This window comes from Podarcis cretensis (assembly GCF_951804945.1).
Source record: "Podarcis cretensis genome assembly, chromosome: 10".
Lineage (NCBI taxonomy): Eukaryota > Metazoa > Chordata > Lepidosauria > Squamata > Lacertidae > Podarcis > Podarcis cretensis.
Window position 1 is genome coordinate 18,766,899 of NC_137179.1, and position 17,652 is coordinate 18,784,550.

At 41.2% G+C, this 17,652-nt stretch overlaps 1 protein-coding gene across 1 annotated transcript in view; it reads left to right on the forward strand.

Moving 5' to 3' along the window:
* CACNA2D4 (calcium voltage-gated channel auxiliary subunit alpha2delta 4) overlaps positions 1-17,652 on the forward strand; it is a 168,469-nt gene that overhangs the window by 82,503 nt on the left and 68,314 nt on the right. The window contains exon 25 of the mRNA XM_079992286.1: positions 6,047-6,124. Within this exon, the coding sequence (XP_079848412.1) occupies positions 6,047-6,124 (78 nt within the window). The remainder of the gene's footprint in view (positions 1-6,046; positions 6,125-17,652) is intronic.

Here is a 17,652-nt window from a genome sequence, read left to right on the forward strand (position 1 = left end):
CTGCCAGACTATTAGAGCTGACAGGCTGCAGGAACTGTTATATTGCAACTCGCACCTTTTGGAGACATTGTAACTTTCTATGATTAACTCTGCAAGTTAAAGGATTTGTAAGGCTCTCTCGACATTTGTAACTGTTATAAATTTGAAGGGACATTTTGTAATTTGAAAAGACTTTGAAAAGACTTTACAAGTTGTGACTTTTGAGATAAACATTGTGTCCCTCTAGTGGAAGACTGAAGTTGTGTAACTACTGGGGGTTTTTTTTTCCATCTTTGGACTTGGGGATTTCCATGGGAATTGCAAACCATGAGACTGACCTTGGCACATAGACAGCAGTGGAATGAGAGGGAGGACAAGATCAAGCAAAGCCAAAGCACAACAGCCTAGCATAATCTCACAGCTGCGCAGATCATCTGTTCCCACTATTCCTGTGGCACAAGAGGAAGATTTAGAGCAAATAAGGCCTGAAGGAATGGCCACAGGAGGAGACTTTACTACAGTGTTAGATAAAATTTTTGAAAAATTAGATGGCCTGAGTAAGCAAGTGACTGAACAATCAGCTAAACTTGACCAAAACACAGCCAGTGTCAATAATTTGACCCAGCAAGTTAGGTCAAATGCAGAATCTATTGGGAAATTATTTGAGGCTACTACAGTAAATCGCAAAACATCTGAGGAGACCAAACAGAAAGTAGAGGCTGTGCAAGAGGAAATCAAACCTATGCGCAAGCAGATTGGCGAACATCAGGCATATCTGTCTATGATAGAACTAAAAACTAGGGAAAATAACCTGAGATTGAGGTCAGTTCTAGAACTTGAAAAGGAGGATTTAATTGAGTTTCTGACAAAAGAATTTGCAGAATTTTGGCCTTTGGAAGAGGATAAAGACTTTAAAATTACAAGTGCATTCAGACTTGGAAAGGGAGGGAGGAAGGTCAGGTCAAGGGATTGCCTGATCTCCCTCAGAACGAAGGAAGAAAGAGACAAGATACTGGGTGCACACTTCCAAAAGACTCTTGAGATTCATGATTTTAGAGTGGAAATCTACAAGGACATTCCGAAACACCTTCTGGAGCGTAGATCTAACTATGGAGACTTGGTGAAACTACTGAGAAGTAACAGAATTATCTTCAGATGGGAGTTCCCCCAGGGACTATCTTTTAACTTTAGAGGGAAAAAAATTAAAATCAGAACAGTTGAAGACAAGGAAAAATTCTTGAGTGACTACGGAGAAGACCTTCAGAAAGAGACTGAAAAAGAACCAGGAGCCTTAGGATCTGGACCATTAAGCTCTTTACTTACACCCTTGGGTCTTGATGAGCTGGAGAAAGTGATACCACCGTCAAAGGGAGAAGAACTTTGGGAGCCGTAGGAGGAAAATGGACATATCTCAACATGTCTCTGCAACTATTAAGTTGGAACATTCATGGTTGTAACTCCCCTCAGAAGAGGAAGAAGATCTTTCATATATTAAAAAAGGAACAATTAGAACACGACAGGGCTGCCCTATCTCTCCATTGTTATTTATTTCGGTCCTGGAGGTCTCTTGAACATGATTAGAAGGGATCGGTTGATTCAGGGAATTATGGTCGGAGCTAAACAATACAAACTTAAGGCTTTTGCAGATGACCTGGTTTTGACATTACAGGAGCCAGAATCTAGTACGAAAAGGGTGTTAGAATTGATTCAAGAATTTGGTCATGTGGCAGGATTTAAATTGAACAAACAAAAAACCAAGGTTTTAGAGAAAAATCTGACAATAACGGAAAAAGAAAGGTTTCAGAAGGAGACAGATTTAAATGTGGTTAAGAAAGTGAAATACCTAGGGATCAATATGACGGCTAAAAATTTGAATTTATTTAAAGATAACTATGAGAAATGCTGGTCAGAAGTCAAAAAAGATCTAGAAACTTGGTCAAAATTGAAGCTTTCCTTGTTGGGTCGAATTGCAGCTATAAAGATGAATGTGTTGCCAAAAATGCAATTTTTGTTTCAAACTTTACAGATTGTGGACAAGATGGACTGTTTCAAGAGGTGGCAAAGAGACATTTCTAAATTTGTCTGGCAGGGCAAAAAGCCCAGAATAAAATTTAAAATATTGACTGATGCTAAAGAAAGAGGGGGGTTTGCCCTGCCAGACATGAGGTTGTATTATGAATCAGCAGCATTTTGCTGGTTGAAAGATTGGCTACTTCTTGAGAACACCGACATTTTGGACTTGGAAGGGTTCAACAATACTTTTGGGTGGCATGGATATTTGTGGTATGACAAGGTAAAAGCTAATAGAGCATTCAAAAACCATATTGTCAGGAAAGCTGTGTTTAATGTCTGGACAAGATATAAAGACTTATTGGAAAACAAGACTCCAAGGTGGCTATCACCTATGGAGGCTAAGGCTCTGAAAAAACTTAATATGGAGGCCAAGTGGCCGAAATATTGGGAGATACTAGAACAAGATCGAGACACATTGAGACTGCAGAGTTTTGAGAAACTAAAAGATAAAGTGCGAGATTGGCTACATTACTATCAAATAAGAGAAGCCTTTAACCTGGATAAAAAAATAGGCTTCCAGGTGGAAAAATCGAAATTAGAAACAGAATTGTTAGAACCTAAAACTAAGATACTTTCGAGAATGTACAACTTGCTGTTAAAATGGAATACTCAGGATGAAACAGTTAAATCAGCTATGATTAAATGGGCACAGGACATTGGTCATAACATTATGTTTGCTGACTGGGAAAAGTTGTGGACCACCGATATGAAGTTTATGGCATGTAATGCCTTAAGAGAAAATATTATGAAAATGATCTATAGGTGGTACATGACCCCAGTCAAGCTTGCAAAAATTTATCACCTGCCTGATAATAAATGTTGGAAATGTAAAGAAACTGAGGGAACATTCTTTCACCTTTGGTGGACTTGCCCAAAGGTTAAGGCTTTCTGGGAAATGATATATAATGAACTAAAAAAGGTATTCAAATATACCTTCCCTAAGAAACCAGAGGCCTTCCTTTTGGGCATTGTCGGCCAATTGGTGCCAAAGAAAGATAGAACATTCTTTATGTATGCAACAACTGCAGCAAGAATACTTATTGCAAAGTATTGGAAGACACAGGATTTGCCCACCTTGGAAGAATGGCAGATGCAAGTGATCGACTACATGGAATTGGCAGAAATGACTGGCAGAATCCGAGATCAGGGAGAAGAGTCGGTGGAAGAGGACTGGAAGAAGTTTAAAGAATACCTCCAAAAACATTGTAAAATGTTTGAATGTTAAAATGATGTTGGATATAAAGATAATATGGCATTAGTGATTTGGTAAAAAGAAATATGGAAAAATGATTTGGAAAAAAGGGGTAAGACCAGAGTATCATTATGTCGTGACTAAACAAATGATATAAGGGATTAAGTTATAAAGAATATGTGATAAATGGCTTAATAGGAAAGGAAAAGAAACCAAAGGCATAATAGGTTGAAATATATTAATAGGGTACAAGATTGGAAAGAGGGTAGGAAATTGTTGAAATTGATTGTGTAAAGGGGAACACAGAAAAGGGAGATGTGAGGAAGTCAGGAAAGAGGGTTATAAAGATAGTAAGCAAGCAATAATATTCTCTTTGTTTTTTTTGTTTTCGTTGTGCTATTTTTGATTGTTTTTTTCTCTGTTTTCTCCTTTTTTTCTGATTGTGATATTTGTTTTATTATGAAAAACTTTAATAAATATCTTTTTTTTAAAAAAAAAAAGTATTAGGTTGTCCACTCTATCTGTTCTTTGAGAGAACAGGTTCTAATCTACTATTGTGATTTTGGGGCACAGGGGGTTAGACTTTATGCCTGAGTCCCCTTCTAATTCTTGGATCCAGCAAGGAATCAATTGCTGGAATAACCAGGCCAGCTTTTTGGCAAGGTGATGGCCCCTTAAGTATGGGCCATTAAGGTAACAAATGAAGTGGCTCTGTGCCAGAGAACAAATGGGTGAGCCCCTCTACTTCACCTGGCAGTTGGTTGGAAGGACAATTGTCAGAGGGGTGTGTGAGAGCTGAGCAATAAGCAGGCTGCAGGCTGAAGCCTGTGAAGAAGAGACATGCTTGATGTTAATGCTGTGAGACTCTCCAGTGTAGGCTCAAGTTGTATATATGTGTAAATAAATAATAAATCCTAAAGATACCACGGTCTCCACTGACTCTCATTCTGAGGAAACTGAACCCTGGGTAAACACCTGGAACTCCTGCAATTTCACAATGCTCAGGGATTGTGGTGGCATGCAACAATGCGGTGGTTACCTTCTGGGGTACCAGTATTTCACTGGCGTGGTAGTCTTCTTTTGTGATAAAAGTGGCTGTGCAACACCTGTCCCAAATGAGAGACCATAAATTTCTTTAAAATATTGGATTAATCCAAAATTAAATGACCTTTAGGACTGTCAAAACAGTTCTTTCAGAATTCAGCCATCACCCCTTACAGGGTCAGTTAATCCTATCTGCTCCTTTGGTAGGTCACACATATTTCAAATATCAAAAACACCTGACGCTCTGTTGATAAACTGAATATTAACTAACATTTTTCTTCCAGGCTGAATTAATCTAACCACTGAATAAATGGACTGAAATCTTGACTAATTAACATTTTGTCAGTGTGACAGGAGAAACTATGGAGCATTTTAAGTTGTCTTACTGGGTTAGCTCATGCATGTAGCCCTGCCAGGGTAATACGTCAATGTGAACAACCTCCAGCTTGCTTGTATTTGCCTGTAGGAAGTAGTGTGAGTGAATCAGAACTGCATGCATACCCACATGTATGCCACATGCCACAATTGCAGCAGTCTTTTTTTGTAACAAGGCAAGACATTCACATGGAATCATTTGGTGGCAGGGCTGCTCATGGGTCATGCATATCATAGAAATGTACCTGCTACTACCAGAAGTCTACAGGCCTTAACTGCATTTGCTAGGAGCGGCAGCCACTTGAATGAACATTCCATGGTTGTCCCTAGCAACCACTTGGGCCTATAGACATCCCTCTCCGCTAAAGCCTGTGGTATTTATGACTGTGAAATTTCATTAGGAACATAGTTCACACTGTCCATAGTTTCCTGCTGAGGATATTTGGGGTCCCATAGCAGGAAATAGGATGAATATATCAAGCGATTCATGATGCCTTTTGCTTATAAACTTCCATAGGCAATTTGACAGTTCACTGTATATAAATGTGGAAACATGTTTTAGTTGCTATCACAGAGAATCTTCTCTATGCTACTTTCCGAATGGGAGCACATTCCCAGTTCTTCACATCCTTCTTTAACATGCTGCTTGGAATCTTTATTGGTTTGAAAAATTCAGTTATGATTGTAGCTCCCTATTTTTGAAAACTAAGCAATCCTGTTATGCTAATTAAGGGTGACGAGGTCTTGTTATTTCTTGATCAGTAATGCACAGAGCAGCTTCTGAGGATTTTAAGAGACTCAGTTCAGACAAACAGCGGCTGGAGTATTAAAGCTGTATCTCGGCTGTACCATTTCAGATTACAAGGATGGGCAAACATGAATGAAGGCTTCCTCATGAAAAACATTTCTACACCTGGATTAATTTATTTTTTTATTGCTGTGGAAAGTGTTTTAATTTGCTGGTTCAGTATTTTTATTGGCTGTTTTCTTGGGACGGATCTGATGGCTTTATGGTTGTACTGTCGATATTTTGCCATTTTTATTGTTGCAAGCCACCGTTGCCTGGAAAGTCAGCCTATAAGTATTTTGAGTTAATAAACACACACACACACACACACACACACACACACACACACACACACACACTATGGAGATGTCTCTGTAACATCTTAGACATGTGTAGGGACTTTTTAATCTTTGAAGGAGCAATCACTCAGGTGAATCTCCACCTGCAGCCTGGAGTCTTGACACAGGTTTGTGCTGTTTGTGTAGATTAAACCTCAGCCTTCTCTGTACTGCAGTTTTGTGAGTGTCAGTTCTGAGACCCTCTTCCTTAGGGATACAGGGTCAGGTACTAAATTTGCTTCATTTATGTCTTGACAGAAGGAGGTCTGCCTGAGGCGGTAACTGTGAGCACTTCTGTGGCTGTGACTGTAGGTGGGAAGACGGCAATTGCTGCAGGTAGGAACTTGTTTCAATATACTTGAGGCATAGGGTTGAGGTTAAGGATAGGGAAACACTTCATTTAGTATGAAATTGTCTCTTTTGCAAACTGGTAGGTGACCCATCACTTGTCACAGAATTTATTGTCTGAAATCCGTCTATTTAAAACTAGGCCTTAGACAAAGTCACATGTATAGAGTTATTGTCATTTTTGTGTTTGGCAAAACATCATATCTGTTTCTTGCCACTTTTTCTGCACATGCCCACTCACCAAAAAAGTCTGCTAATTTCCAGGACTATAGAGTTCCTGCAAATGCCCTAAAGGGACATACCTGGGGAAGCTGTACAGTTCTTTGGCAGAAGGACTGGGAAGCAGCCTCTAAAGCCTCACCTGTTTGCTTTTTCAGTTAAAGGTTCCGGGCTCACCCACACTTCCTTTCATGTCACGCTTTCTAGGCACAGGTCTGAGATTTTTAGGTCTGTGTTCAAGCAGTGTGTAGATAGAAAGAAAGATAGACAGACAGACAGACAGACAGATAGATAGATAGATAGAATCAGGGGGGTTTTTTCAGCTGGAACTCTGTGGAACTCAGGTCTGGCGCCTCTCAGGTGGGCTCCATTGACATTGTAAGAGAACAAGGGAGGTGTTCATGGTGAGTTCTGGCACCTATTTTTCTAGAAAAATAGCACTAGGTAGGTAGGTAGGTAGATAGGCTCTCTGCTTTCCCTCGGAAAACCCACTGTTTACCACTCAATCTGAACAAATGACAATTGAGTTTTCCATGAATGATCTCTACACCTTATCAAATGGGCAATTTTCAGAACAAAAATTGAAACCTAAGACTGTTCAGCTTAGCCATGTTAAAAGCTCTCAATGCTTGTGAATCTGTGATGGCTTAGTCTTTTAAGGATGTACAATGTGTAGTTTGGGGGCGTTCATGTAACTTCTTCATGTCCTTGAAGTGGTTTAACTGATGTCTGAGGTTTTATAATGGTAGCAGTGAGTGGTGAGTTCAGGAGAGAATTGAGTGGAGAGACAGGTGTTTTGGAGAGAATGGAGAGTGTGCGCTGCGAGGTGGCTGGAGGAAAAGGTATTGGCTGAGAGTGACATTTCAGAAAATTGCTAAAAGTCAAATGAACAATCGGTCATATGTTTTGCTGGTTTGTTTTGTATTTGTAGCATTCAAAGAAGGGAGTTGCATTATGAGCATATGTGAACTCATGATACTAATGCAGCCTTAGATGCATTTCTTTATAAGAACTGAAGCATGGAGTTGAGGGAAGAAGGAAGCCAAAGGATGTGAACAGAGACCTCTGGAGAAATCTTGCACTTTGCTTAGGACCATGTAAAAAGTGGGCTAGAACCAGATATAGAAGCTTAAGGATCAGGGTGGTCAAGAAGGGGCAGAGCATTAAATATCAATTTTTTATTAGCAATAAGCAGCAAAATATTTGCTTCTGGTTATGTTCTGGACAGAATATAAAAGACAAATATGTCATCTTTGCCTCTGTGTATGTCCCTGAATACTGAGTGTTTTTCTGTTCTGGTAGCTCAATTTAGGCTGTGGCCTTTTTTAGGTGGAAACCACATGAAGGGAGCTTCTGCAGTCTAAACCATATCTTTCCCAGTGAATTAGGAAGCCTATTTGCTACTGTAATGTACCTAACAGCTTTTGATCACTGTGCAAACATTAACTAAGACATAATTATTAATTATGGTTTAATTGGGGCTATTTTGTCTCCAGAGGTATAAGCCTAGAGTCTCTCGCTGGCTAAATCAGCTCTCTACATATGACAAACATAAATCTGTATAATATGAGGAATTCCTAACCCCACTCTAGATAACGTTACTGACTGTTCTCTCATGTGAGTCAATAACCTGAGGCATTATGCTTCACTAGGGAGAAACTGCTGTAGTTACATCGCAGCTGTTGACAGATTTAAAGTCCCAGTGAAACTGCTGGAATCTGTGCGGGAGTTCTGCTGTCTCCCTGGTCTGTGTATATATGATGTCTCTCTTATTGTGTGACCTTCTCCTCAAGTGAGTTATTTGCTTGGAATCTAATCATAATTCCAAACATGAACAAACTCCAGTTTGTGTATGTGTCCGTGTGCTTTAAAGAGTTGATTTTGGTTGCTGCTTCGTATAGGACCATGATCTGCATGCCATGGCTTAAAACTTCAAAGTGCTTCATAGATGGATCTGCCCTTCGCAATACAAAGGAGTTCTAAGGCACTGTATTTTGCTGTTCCCCAAACCACCTCTCTGTTTGCATCAAAGGGTCTTTTTTAATCACTCAATAAGTTGAAGACAACCATCAGTCTCGTGAGCTACATGCACACAGAGGAGTTTCTGACTTATTTTCCCTTGCACAGTACCTGACAATGTTTCAAAGTAGCTTGTGACACAGCACAAAGAGGTACAGAACGGAAGAAAAAATCAGAAGGCCTGCTTCATATTCACAAGGCATTGTGCAGGTTCTGTGCATTTGGCACAAGTGCAGAAAATCCACTGGTCCCAATTTAAAGGGCTCGTTGCAATCCTTCTTCTCACTACATTCTCCATTGGGAGCCATTCGTGCAGACATAGCCTTGTGGGATAGTTAGGTTAACTAACTGCAAATACATGACAACAGGGCTGAATTCCAGCAAAGACCAGGTGCTGAGCAGCCTTTTGGCTTTGCCGTTTCTGTTCTCTCCATTTACCATATAAGTTAACTGTTGGGAAAGTAGAGGTGGAGGCATTGTAAGTAGCTGTGGTAGTTCAAGCTTATGCACAGATATTTATACAGAAAACTGTATTAGAAGTTTCACAATAATTTCCTTTTAAACACAAAGTTAATTATTCATTAACTGATTTGTTTATCCCACCATACAGGGGAAAGCCTAAGTAGGAGTTCATTTTGATTTTAAAGGAGGAATATGCTGTTTTAGAGTTTCTATGCTGTGCCTCATTCCCGTGCTTTGAGCTCACCTGGGATGGGGTTGTGCCAGTGTGAGAGTTATACTGGAAATGCCTTGCTGATACTTGTGGATTTCCCAAGGAAATATTCCACATCTCCAATCTGCTGGCTTGAATCCCATTCCAGATTTGAAATTGCAGCCGAGGAGTTGGTTTAATCTCTCATACAGCTGACGCTGTCGAGCTCAGAGTTATCTATCCAATGCTCTCCTTGCTGGTTTGTCTCTGCATTACTTCTGCTGTTGTGCTTGAAGGGAAAAGAGCCCGTGGCTTTGTCCTAGAGGAGGCTCACAACACCGCAGGACATTTTGAGAGGGGTGCCCATCGATTTTGAGCTGCCCCCCTTTTCTCCTAAATCATTTGATAACGTTTTAATTCTACGCAGAATTAGAGCAGCGAGGGGGGTTGCTATAGCAACTGTTTCCTTCTGCCTTTGGTCTGACTCATTTCAGACAATTACTCTCATGCTCCAGGATTCACAGATGTGATAGAGGAAGAGTCATGTGCTAGGCTTTCAACTTTTCACTTTTAATTTCCTCTCCTTCTTTTCACTGGTATTAACTATTGCATGGCTCCAACCCTATTGAAATGTGTGTACATATGTGTGCATGGTTCCTCTGTGAAGGGAGCCCACTTCAGTAGCATAAGTTGACATAACTATGAATTCTTGGTGGAATTGTGAACATATTGGGCTCCTGGCATGTTTGAGGGCATAGATCTGGGTAACCACCACGCATACACGCCCCCCCCCCCCCAATGTTAGGCAGAACTCGGTGCAGCTATCCAGGCGAATATTGTGCTCAATAGTATCAAAAGCATCTTAGAGATCAAGAAAAAGCAACAGGGTCACACTTCCCCTATGTCCCTCTCCTGAATAAAAGACCCCTGTCAGGGTGACCAAGACAGATTCTGTCCCAAAATGAGCCTGAACCCAAAATGAAATGGGTCAAGATAATCAGTTTCTTCCAAGAGTGTCTGCAACTGGACTGCCATCACCCTCTCAAGCATCCTACCCCAAAAGCAGTATTAGTAGTATTTCTGGTATTCAGAAATAGAGTGACCATGTGTCTTGCTTTACAGAGGGCAATCTTTTCCTTGAAGAGCTATCAGACAACAGTCCTCTGTTTGAAGGAGTTCTGTTTGAATGACTGTCCTGTCCTAATCTGGTTTAAAGATAAAAGTATGCCCTGTGCCAGGGCCAAGTGTCTTCAACTTGTAAATCCCTGCACTGAATAAAGCCCAAGAGCACACCAGGGACTGTTTTCGCTGCTTGCCTGGGAGTACAAAAACAGGAGGGTTGTCAAGCACTTGGAAGACCATATCCAGAGATTAGGTGTATTCAGATTTGTATTATGTCTCTGAGACAGGTTCAAAGTAACAAATTCATGTATTCTCTCTGATTAGTGTATCTGCATGACGCAGCTGTTGGTCACATTCACGCCTAACATTTTCAAAAAGTCATGGATGTAGAGTTCTTACATAAGCACCTGGATACTAGGGGTTTTGTGCATTGCCTTGGAAATTGCATGATCTGTGGATCTAATTTGCAGTCAGTTTATAGCTTTTCCCTTTGAGCTTTTGTGATGGGCATATCTGGCTTTTTGGATTCTAATAACTGCACAAACTACTACAATAGCGGAATAATTTTGTAGTGCTTTGTATTGAAATGTGAATCATGGTTGTGCAAGTGAGTCCTGGGCATAGTTATTAGTTCTGTTCCCTCTTTGACACCCTCTCCTCATTTCCGCTCAAAAACCCAACCCATGCTATTTTACGATACCAGTGCATAATGTAAAAACTGCTGACTTCAGTGGCAGTGGGAGCTGGGAAGTGTAATCCTCACAATATGAATTTCCATCACCAGTTACCCAAGAGCCTTTTAACTAGAAATGCCAATGATTGAACATGGGACATAGCCCCTCCCCAAAGAGTTATGGCCAGAAGATAAGGAAATGACAGCAGCAGCGAGTGGAAAGAGGGTGTACAGCCCTTACTTTTCTCCTTTTGGAAATTCAGCTGAATTGCTCTTTCTGGCTTCTTTATGTCTTCATTCCTGCTGGCAAAGGCTTCAGCAGCCTGTACAGTCTGACATGCAGTGAAATGGAGAGCAAAGTAGAGCTGTCCTGTGCCAAGCGCCCTCCTGGTAGGGTTTCTGTACTACTTCCACAAAGTTCTGGAAACGATTCAAGTTCTTCACATTAGGGAGCATGTGCCTGAAGGAACATATTTTCAATTCCTCATCAAATACACGTCGTTTTCTTCATTTACATCACACCCTTGGCTTACAATACCCTTAAAGGCTAAGTCATTTAGATCCAAACCGGCATCTAAATTTGGATCTGGCGCAAAGGCTCCGCTGTGCCTCTCTGTCTCAGATGACCTGGATTTGTGTTAAGAGAAAGAATGGCCAGAGAAAAGCCCCTGCTTGTGGAGGAGAGCTACCTTTTTAGAAGGCAGATGGAATGTGGGGGCTTGGGATCGTCTATGACAGTTGAGAAGTGACAGTTGAGAACATCAGAGAAAGGAATATCTGAAGAGCAGCTGCTCATGGAGAGGCAAGAGAGAGAGATTATGATGATGAAAGAGACCAAAAAAAAAAAGGGGGGGAAGGAGCAATATCGCATGCTGGAAGGGAGAGGTGTGAAAGCATAATTTGCACAGTGCTCCCTAGCCAGTCAGGGGCAGTGGACACAGTCTGTATATGCGTTTCTTACCAATCTAAGGTTGTGAGAGGTAGGAAGAGAGCTTGTAAGGTATTAAAAGTCCAGGAGCAAGGATAGGTTTTTATGGGCTAACCTGCACAGTTTCTGCTGCAGAGGCCATGTGGCACCCTGTTTTGCTACTGTATGAGCAGTTCCTGGTGAGTTAAGTGTCAATGCCTTGCTCCCAGCACATGGTCAGTACATAACAGGATCTTGCTTGGATGCAGCTTGAGTAGGTCTGAAAAATTCTGGAGCACAAGCCAGCCAGTGCATGCCCAGTTCACCAGTTGACGGGGATGCAGATCCAAGGAGCTGTAAAAGTTGCATAGCATAAGGGCACCGTGAACAAGCCCCTAAAAAAGAGGATCACATGGATGAGGATGACAGGTTTAGTGCTGGTATGATGTAGTAAGTTCAGAATGGCTAGATGTCTCTGGGCATGTAACTCTGAATGGAGCACTGTTATGTGAAGGGCCTTGCGCTTAAATTTATTTATTTCATAAAAATTATACACCGCTTGATTGTTTGAAAAACCTCTCAAACCTCAAAGTGGTTTACAAAAAGATAAAACAAGAAAATCAAGAAAATTTTCAATACTTTAAAACCTACCAAAAGTTAAACCATTAAAAGAGATTAAAATTCATACCAGCGCTCCTAAGCATCTGGCCTAAACAAGAATACAGTGGTACCTCGGGTTAAGAACTTAATTCATTCTGGAGGTTCATTCTTAACCTGAAACTGTTCTTAACCTGAGGTACCACTTTAGCTAATGGGGCCTCCGGCTGCCGCCATGCTGCCACCGTGCTATTTCTGTTCTCATTCTGAAGCAAAGTTCTTAACCCAAGGTACTATTAGGTTAGCAGAGTCTGCAACCTGAAGCGTCTGTAACCCGAGGTACTACTGTATATTTAGCAGGCGCCGAAAATAATACAGCGAAGGAGACTGCTGAATAGCAATAGGCAGGGAGTTCCAAAGTGTACATGCTACCACACTAAATAATTTAGTTCTTACAAATGCAGAATGGGTATTATGTGGCACCAGCAGTAGTTCCAGTTCCACCTATCAAAGCAGTCAAGAGGGCACATGTGAGGTAAGGCTAACTCATAGGTAAATTAAGGTAGTGATTTGTTGATGGCTAGGAAGTCTTGGAGGCAGGGTAAATAACATAATGCCCTGAAGATGTTGCTACGCTACAGTTCCTATCTGCCCTTGGAATGATGGGAATTGCAGTCGAAGAACATCTGGAGCCCAATTCATTAGCTACCCCTGTTTTGAAGTATTAGATAAATAATAATAAATAAAGAGTTTTGTGGCACTTTAAAGACTTTTATTGTGTGAGCTTTCATGGAGTAGAGTCTCCTTCATCATAGGCATGTTTATCATTAGTTAGGGTGTGTGTGTGTGTGTGTGTGTGTGTGTGTGTACACACACACACATTCATGCTTGATGAGTTTGTCTGCCAACTGAGGATAATCATATATCTCATAAAATGAACTTGGTGAAAACATATGCCACAATGCATTTGTTAGTCTTTTAAATGCCACAAGAATTTTGTTGTTGCTCCAGCAAACTAACCTGGCAACCCCCCTTGGTGCAAGATTTGTAGAGGTGTGATCCAACCCAAATTACACAATTGCCTTAGCCTCACTTCTGGTCCCTCCTTCTGTTTTTTTGTGTATTTGAATATTTCCCCTTTATGTTAGAGAATCTCTTGCACTCATTCATTCTTGCAGAAAATTTGCAGAGCAGTAGGTTATTTCCACAAACCAAACGTAAAGCATGAGTTGCATAGGAAAATACATTCTTTATTATTCTTCTAAAACAACAAGCCAGAAATATAATATACCTTCAGCTGCTTTTTAAAAACTGGTTCTTCCTTAAATTATAACAGAAAAAAAGGATTGTATTTGCCATCTGTCCTCCTTTCAAGACCCCCACCCTGAGGAACTGTGCCTACCTCTTGTTTTCTTGGGTTAGTCTGACTGTACCAGGAGCTAAACTTTCCTTGGCTGCTGTATTGACCTACCAGCACAGGAAAGCACATTCTTGTCTATATCCACCTTTACTAAAGGAATTAGGTTGTCCTTCATTATGGCTTTTTGCCAACATTTTTTTTAAAGGGTAGTCTCTCCTTAGCTGTCAGCTGCTGGCTGCACCTAATAGCCTGGAGCATACTAAGGGAGTTTTCACAAGTGATGTAGAATTTTTTACTTAAACCTCTTGTATGCCGGGTTTCTGCAGTGATGTTAACAGGTGCATGCATTATGAATGTTTGCACTGCATCCCTTTCTCATTTCTAATTATCTTCCAATCTGTTTTGATCAGCACCAGTCAAGCCCACAGGAGAGCTATGCTGCTTCATTTTCAGTGATGGCACTTTGGCATGTGTTTTCAAAACCAGGCCTACTGATACCTACAGAGAAACAAACATCAGTCTGGTTATTAAAATTAATAGCTGGATAGTTTGAAAGTTATGGAGTATTAGGGCTATTCCCTATGTTAGATCCCACAGTAAGAGAGTTTTCAAGTGGCACATTAATAGGCATTATTTGTGCCATTTGTGAAGTGCCCTGTGGTCTTGTATATACAAATATTAACACTGATGGCATATCGCTAAACTCCCGAATAATCTCAGCATAACAGTTACACATGCATATACTGTATTTTTCGCCCTATAGGACGCACTGTCCCATAAGGCGCACGTAGTTTTTTGGGGGGGAAATAAAGGGGAAAAAATTATTTCCCCCCCCCCAGGCGCGGGGCTGGGGCGGGGGAGGCCCGAGCTTCCTCCGACCCCAGCCCCCAAACAGGCAGCTCTCTGCAAGCCGTGGGAGCCCAGCGCTGGCTCCCGCTGCTTGCTGAGAGGTCCGCGAAGCCTGGACGCGCTGAGCTCAGGCTTCAGCATGCAGGCAACTCTCCGCAAGCAGCGGGAGCACTTCCGCTGCTTGCGGAGAGGTCCGCGAAGCCTGGAGAGCGAGAGGGGTCAGTGCGCACCGACCCCTCTCACTCTCCAGGCTTCAGTGAAAGTCTGCATTCGCCCCATAGGACGCACACACATTTCCCCTTCATTTTTGGAGGGGGGAAAGTGCGTCCTATAGGGCGAAAAATACAGTACTTCTGATAGTATTTTGGTCTTATACATAGGTAGTTTAGTACAGGTATGCATGCTGATCTCTAACCAGTAGAAAGAGTATACTGATTCTGCTGAAGGGCCCTATTGCTAAGGTATTCATCTTCTCAGTTCACTTGAACAGCAGTTCTGAAATGTTATACAAGTGAACCTCTTTTTCAAATGGAATAAGTATTATGAAATTGGTAGATCCAAACCCTTTCTTCTTTTGATTATCTATACTGCCCACAGCCAGAATATATACTTGTAGCAGCCATATAAGAATCAGATGGTCTAAATCTCTGTGTTTTCAACAGGTATATATTGTGGTTTTATGTGAATGGAAGATGATGGGATGCAAGACATTTTGCATATTTTCTGAGACTTTATAGAGTTTCCTCAGCCCTAGTTCAAGAATGCTAAATAATGTAACAAGATCATTCCAGACCTTCTGATTACAGCTGAAGGCACAGTTTCCCAGTAGCTTGAAAGAGGACACTTCCTATATTGGCTTATTGCATTCTTAACAGCCCATTTTACTACCCAAGTACTCCAGTGTCTTTGGGACCAACATTATCCATTCAACACCCCTACTTTTCTCAACAAATGCTTACTTTGTCCCTTCACTTACTTCCCCTTTTCAGATGTGGATTTCTAAATGTGGAAGTATCAGGGCCAACCCTATGCCATATCAAATGATAAATTGGAATAAAGTTTAAAGTTGCAATTAAACTCACAACATGGAAAACAGAAAATGTAATTGGCAACAAAGGGAAACCTGCCAAAGGTGAGACTAGGGAATGGAAGAGGAAGGGGATTCCCCACCACCCCCTAATTTGCGCTCCTCAATTCTTCTCATCCTCTAAACACACATGCACACATTTGTTCTGTGCAATCATGTCATAATTATTTCTTAGAAGTAAAATAGAGATCTATAAATATACAGCTCTGACAAAAATCCAATTTCAAGTATAATTGTGCTGTCCAGTATGTATGTTACAGAGGTACGTTCCTTTGGGAAGATTATAGAGACAGTAAGGTTGGAATTGTATATCCAGCAGGCAGAGTGCCAGTGCTAGTTTGTTGGGTATATATGCAGTAGGAGCAATACAGGCATACATACATACATTAGCTAGAGTCTTTAGTAGCCTAGTTTTGTCCATCAGTCTGGGATAAAGCAGAAGTGGAGTTGCACACTTTGAGGGACTACAATACATACATGGTACGTAATGAGAGAAAGAGTCTATCCTCCATTCTTGGAATTTGCCTCTTACCTTGGTGCTGACCTTCTGCACAGATCTTAAAATTAGATGCCATAGTCATATCCACCGTTTGGATACCATTTTAAATTGTGTTGTTTTACCATTTTGATGTTTGCTGCCCTGGGCTCCTTTGAGACGAAAGGTAGGAGATACAAATTTAATAAATGAATGAATCTCATTTCCCACCATCTCCTCTCTAATGTTCCATGAGAATTTTTTTCCTGCCACGCCTCTCTGTCTGAAGGTTATTCCCTCTTTTGGGATGTGGTAGTTCTTTGCTAATAGGATGGTACAGGGTTGAATTACTGCTCCCAAGATGTAATCTTGAGTCCTTCACAGTGTTCTTGTTTGCTGACAGGAGATTTAGGGATGAATTAAAGGAAAGTAAGCATTGCTTCTACTCAAACCAGCAGCAACAGTTAAAGAACTTGAGCTCATTGAAAGGCATAAGAATACGACAAAAGAAGGAAGAATTCTGAAGACCTGCTCCATGCCCAACTAAGGTGATTGTTGGGCTCTGCTCCTGAGTTGCTAGAGAGATACCTTGGAATCTGGGCCAGCTGCCAATTTTTTTTTCATGACTGCAAGGATCACAGTATCCACAAAAACTGCGGCTGCACGACCTCTCGTGTCATCTTCCTATCCCAGGAATACCCGCTGTGATGGGCTAGAGCAGGTTACCATGGCAATATGTGCTCTCCCCTGGAGACAGCACTTTATCCCACTTTCAGTGATATAAAATGAGTCCTTATGTTGGTTCCCTCCTCCCTGCCATCAGTTTGAAAAGAAATGAGGCTAATGTGATATGCTTTGAGCTTGGGAAAGATACCCTGCATAAGAATTCATGTGTGTTCAGTGTGTATGTGCACATGCATGCTTGTGCTCATGTATGCATCTTTGTGTTCCTTGAGTGTATGTGTGTATTATATGCATGGATGCTGCAGAGAATATTAATGCTACTCTCCCTGTTTTTGAGTAGGACTCTTGCATGGCTGCTTACATGCACCAGTGTCATTTGTACATGCCTATATCAGTAGAGTGTTTGCATGAAGAGCTGACCAACATTGACCCTGAACAGCATCTCCTCTCTCTACATTTTACACTGATACTCCTTGATGTCTTATTCATGGCTCTAAATCATTTTGTCCAATTCTCCCCATCTGACCCACACTGTGTTACATTGCATATAAGCACATTAATGATTCTGGTTATGACCTACAGTGTGTATTGTTTCCATAAAACCACTTCCATACTCCTCCCCACCACTACCCAAGTCCTCAAAATACTCTTTCTAAGGAGATCAGAAAGGCTGTTCTCCTCTTAAATCCCTTCCAGAGACCCACTTCTGCCACAAAGACTATAAGAGCCTTTCAGATTAATTCTCTAATATCCCAGAAAAAATGTTTTCCCTTTTGGAGGATACACATTAGCCTTCCCAAAGTAACTCTCCTTTTAATAGTCACGACCCATCCTTCCTTTATTTCACCTTTGCTTCTTCTTCAAATACTTTT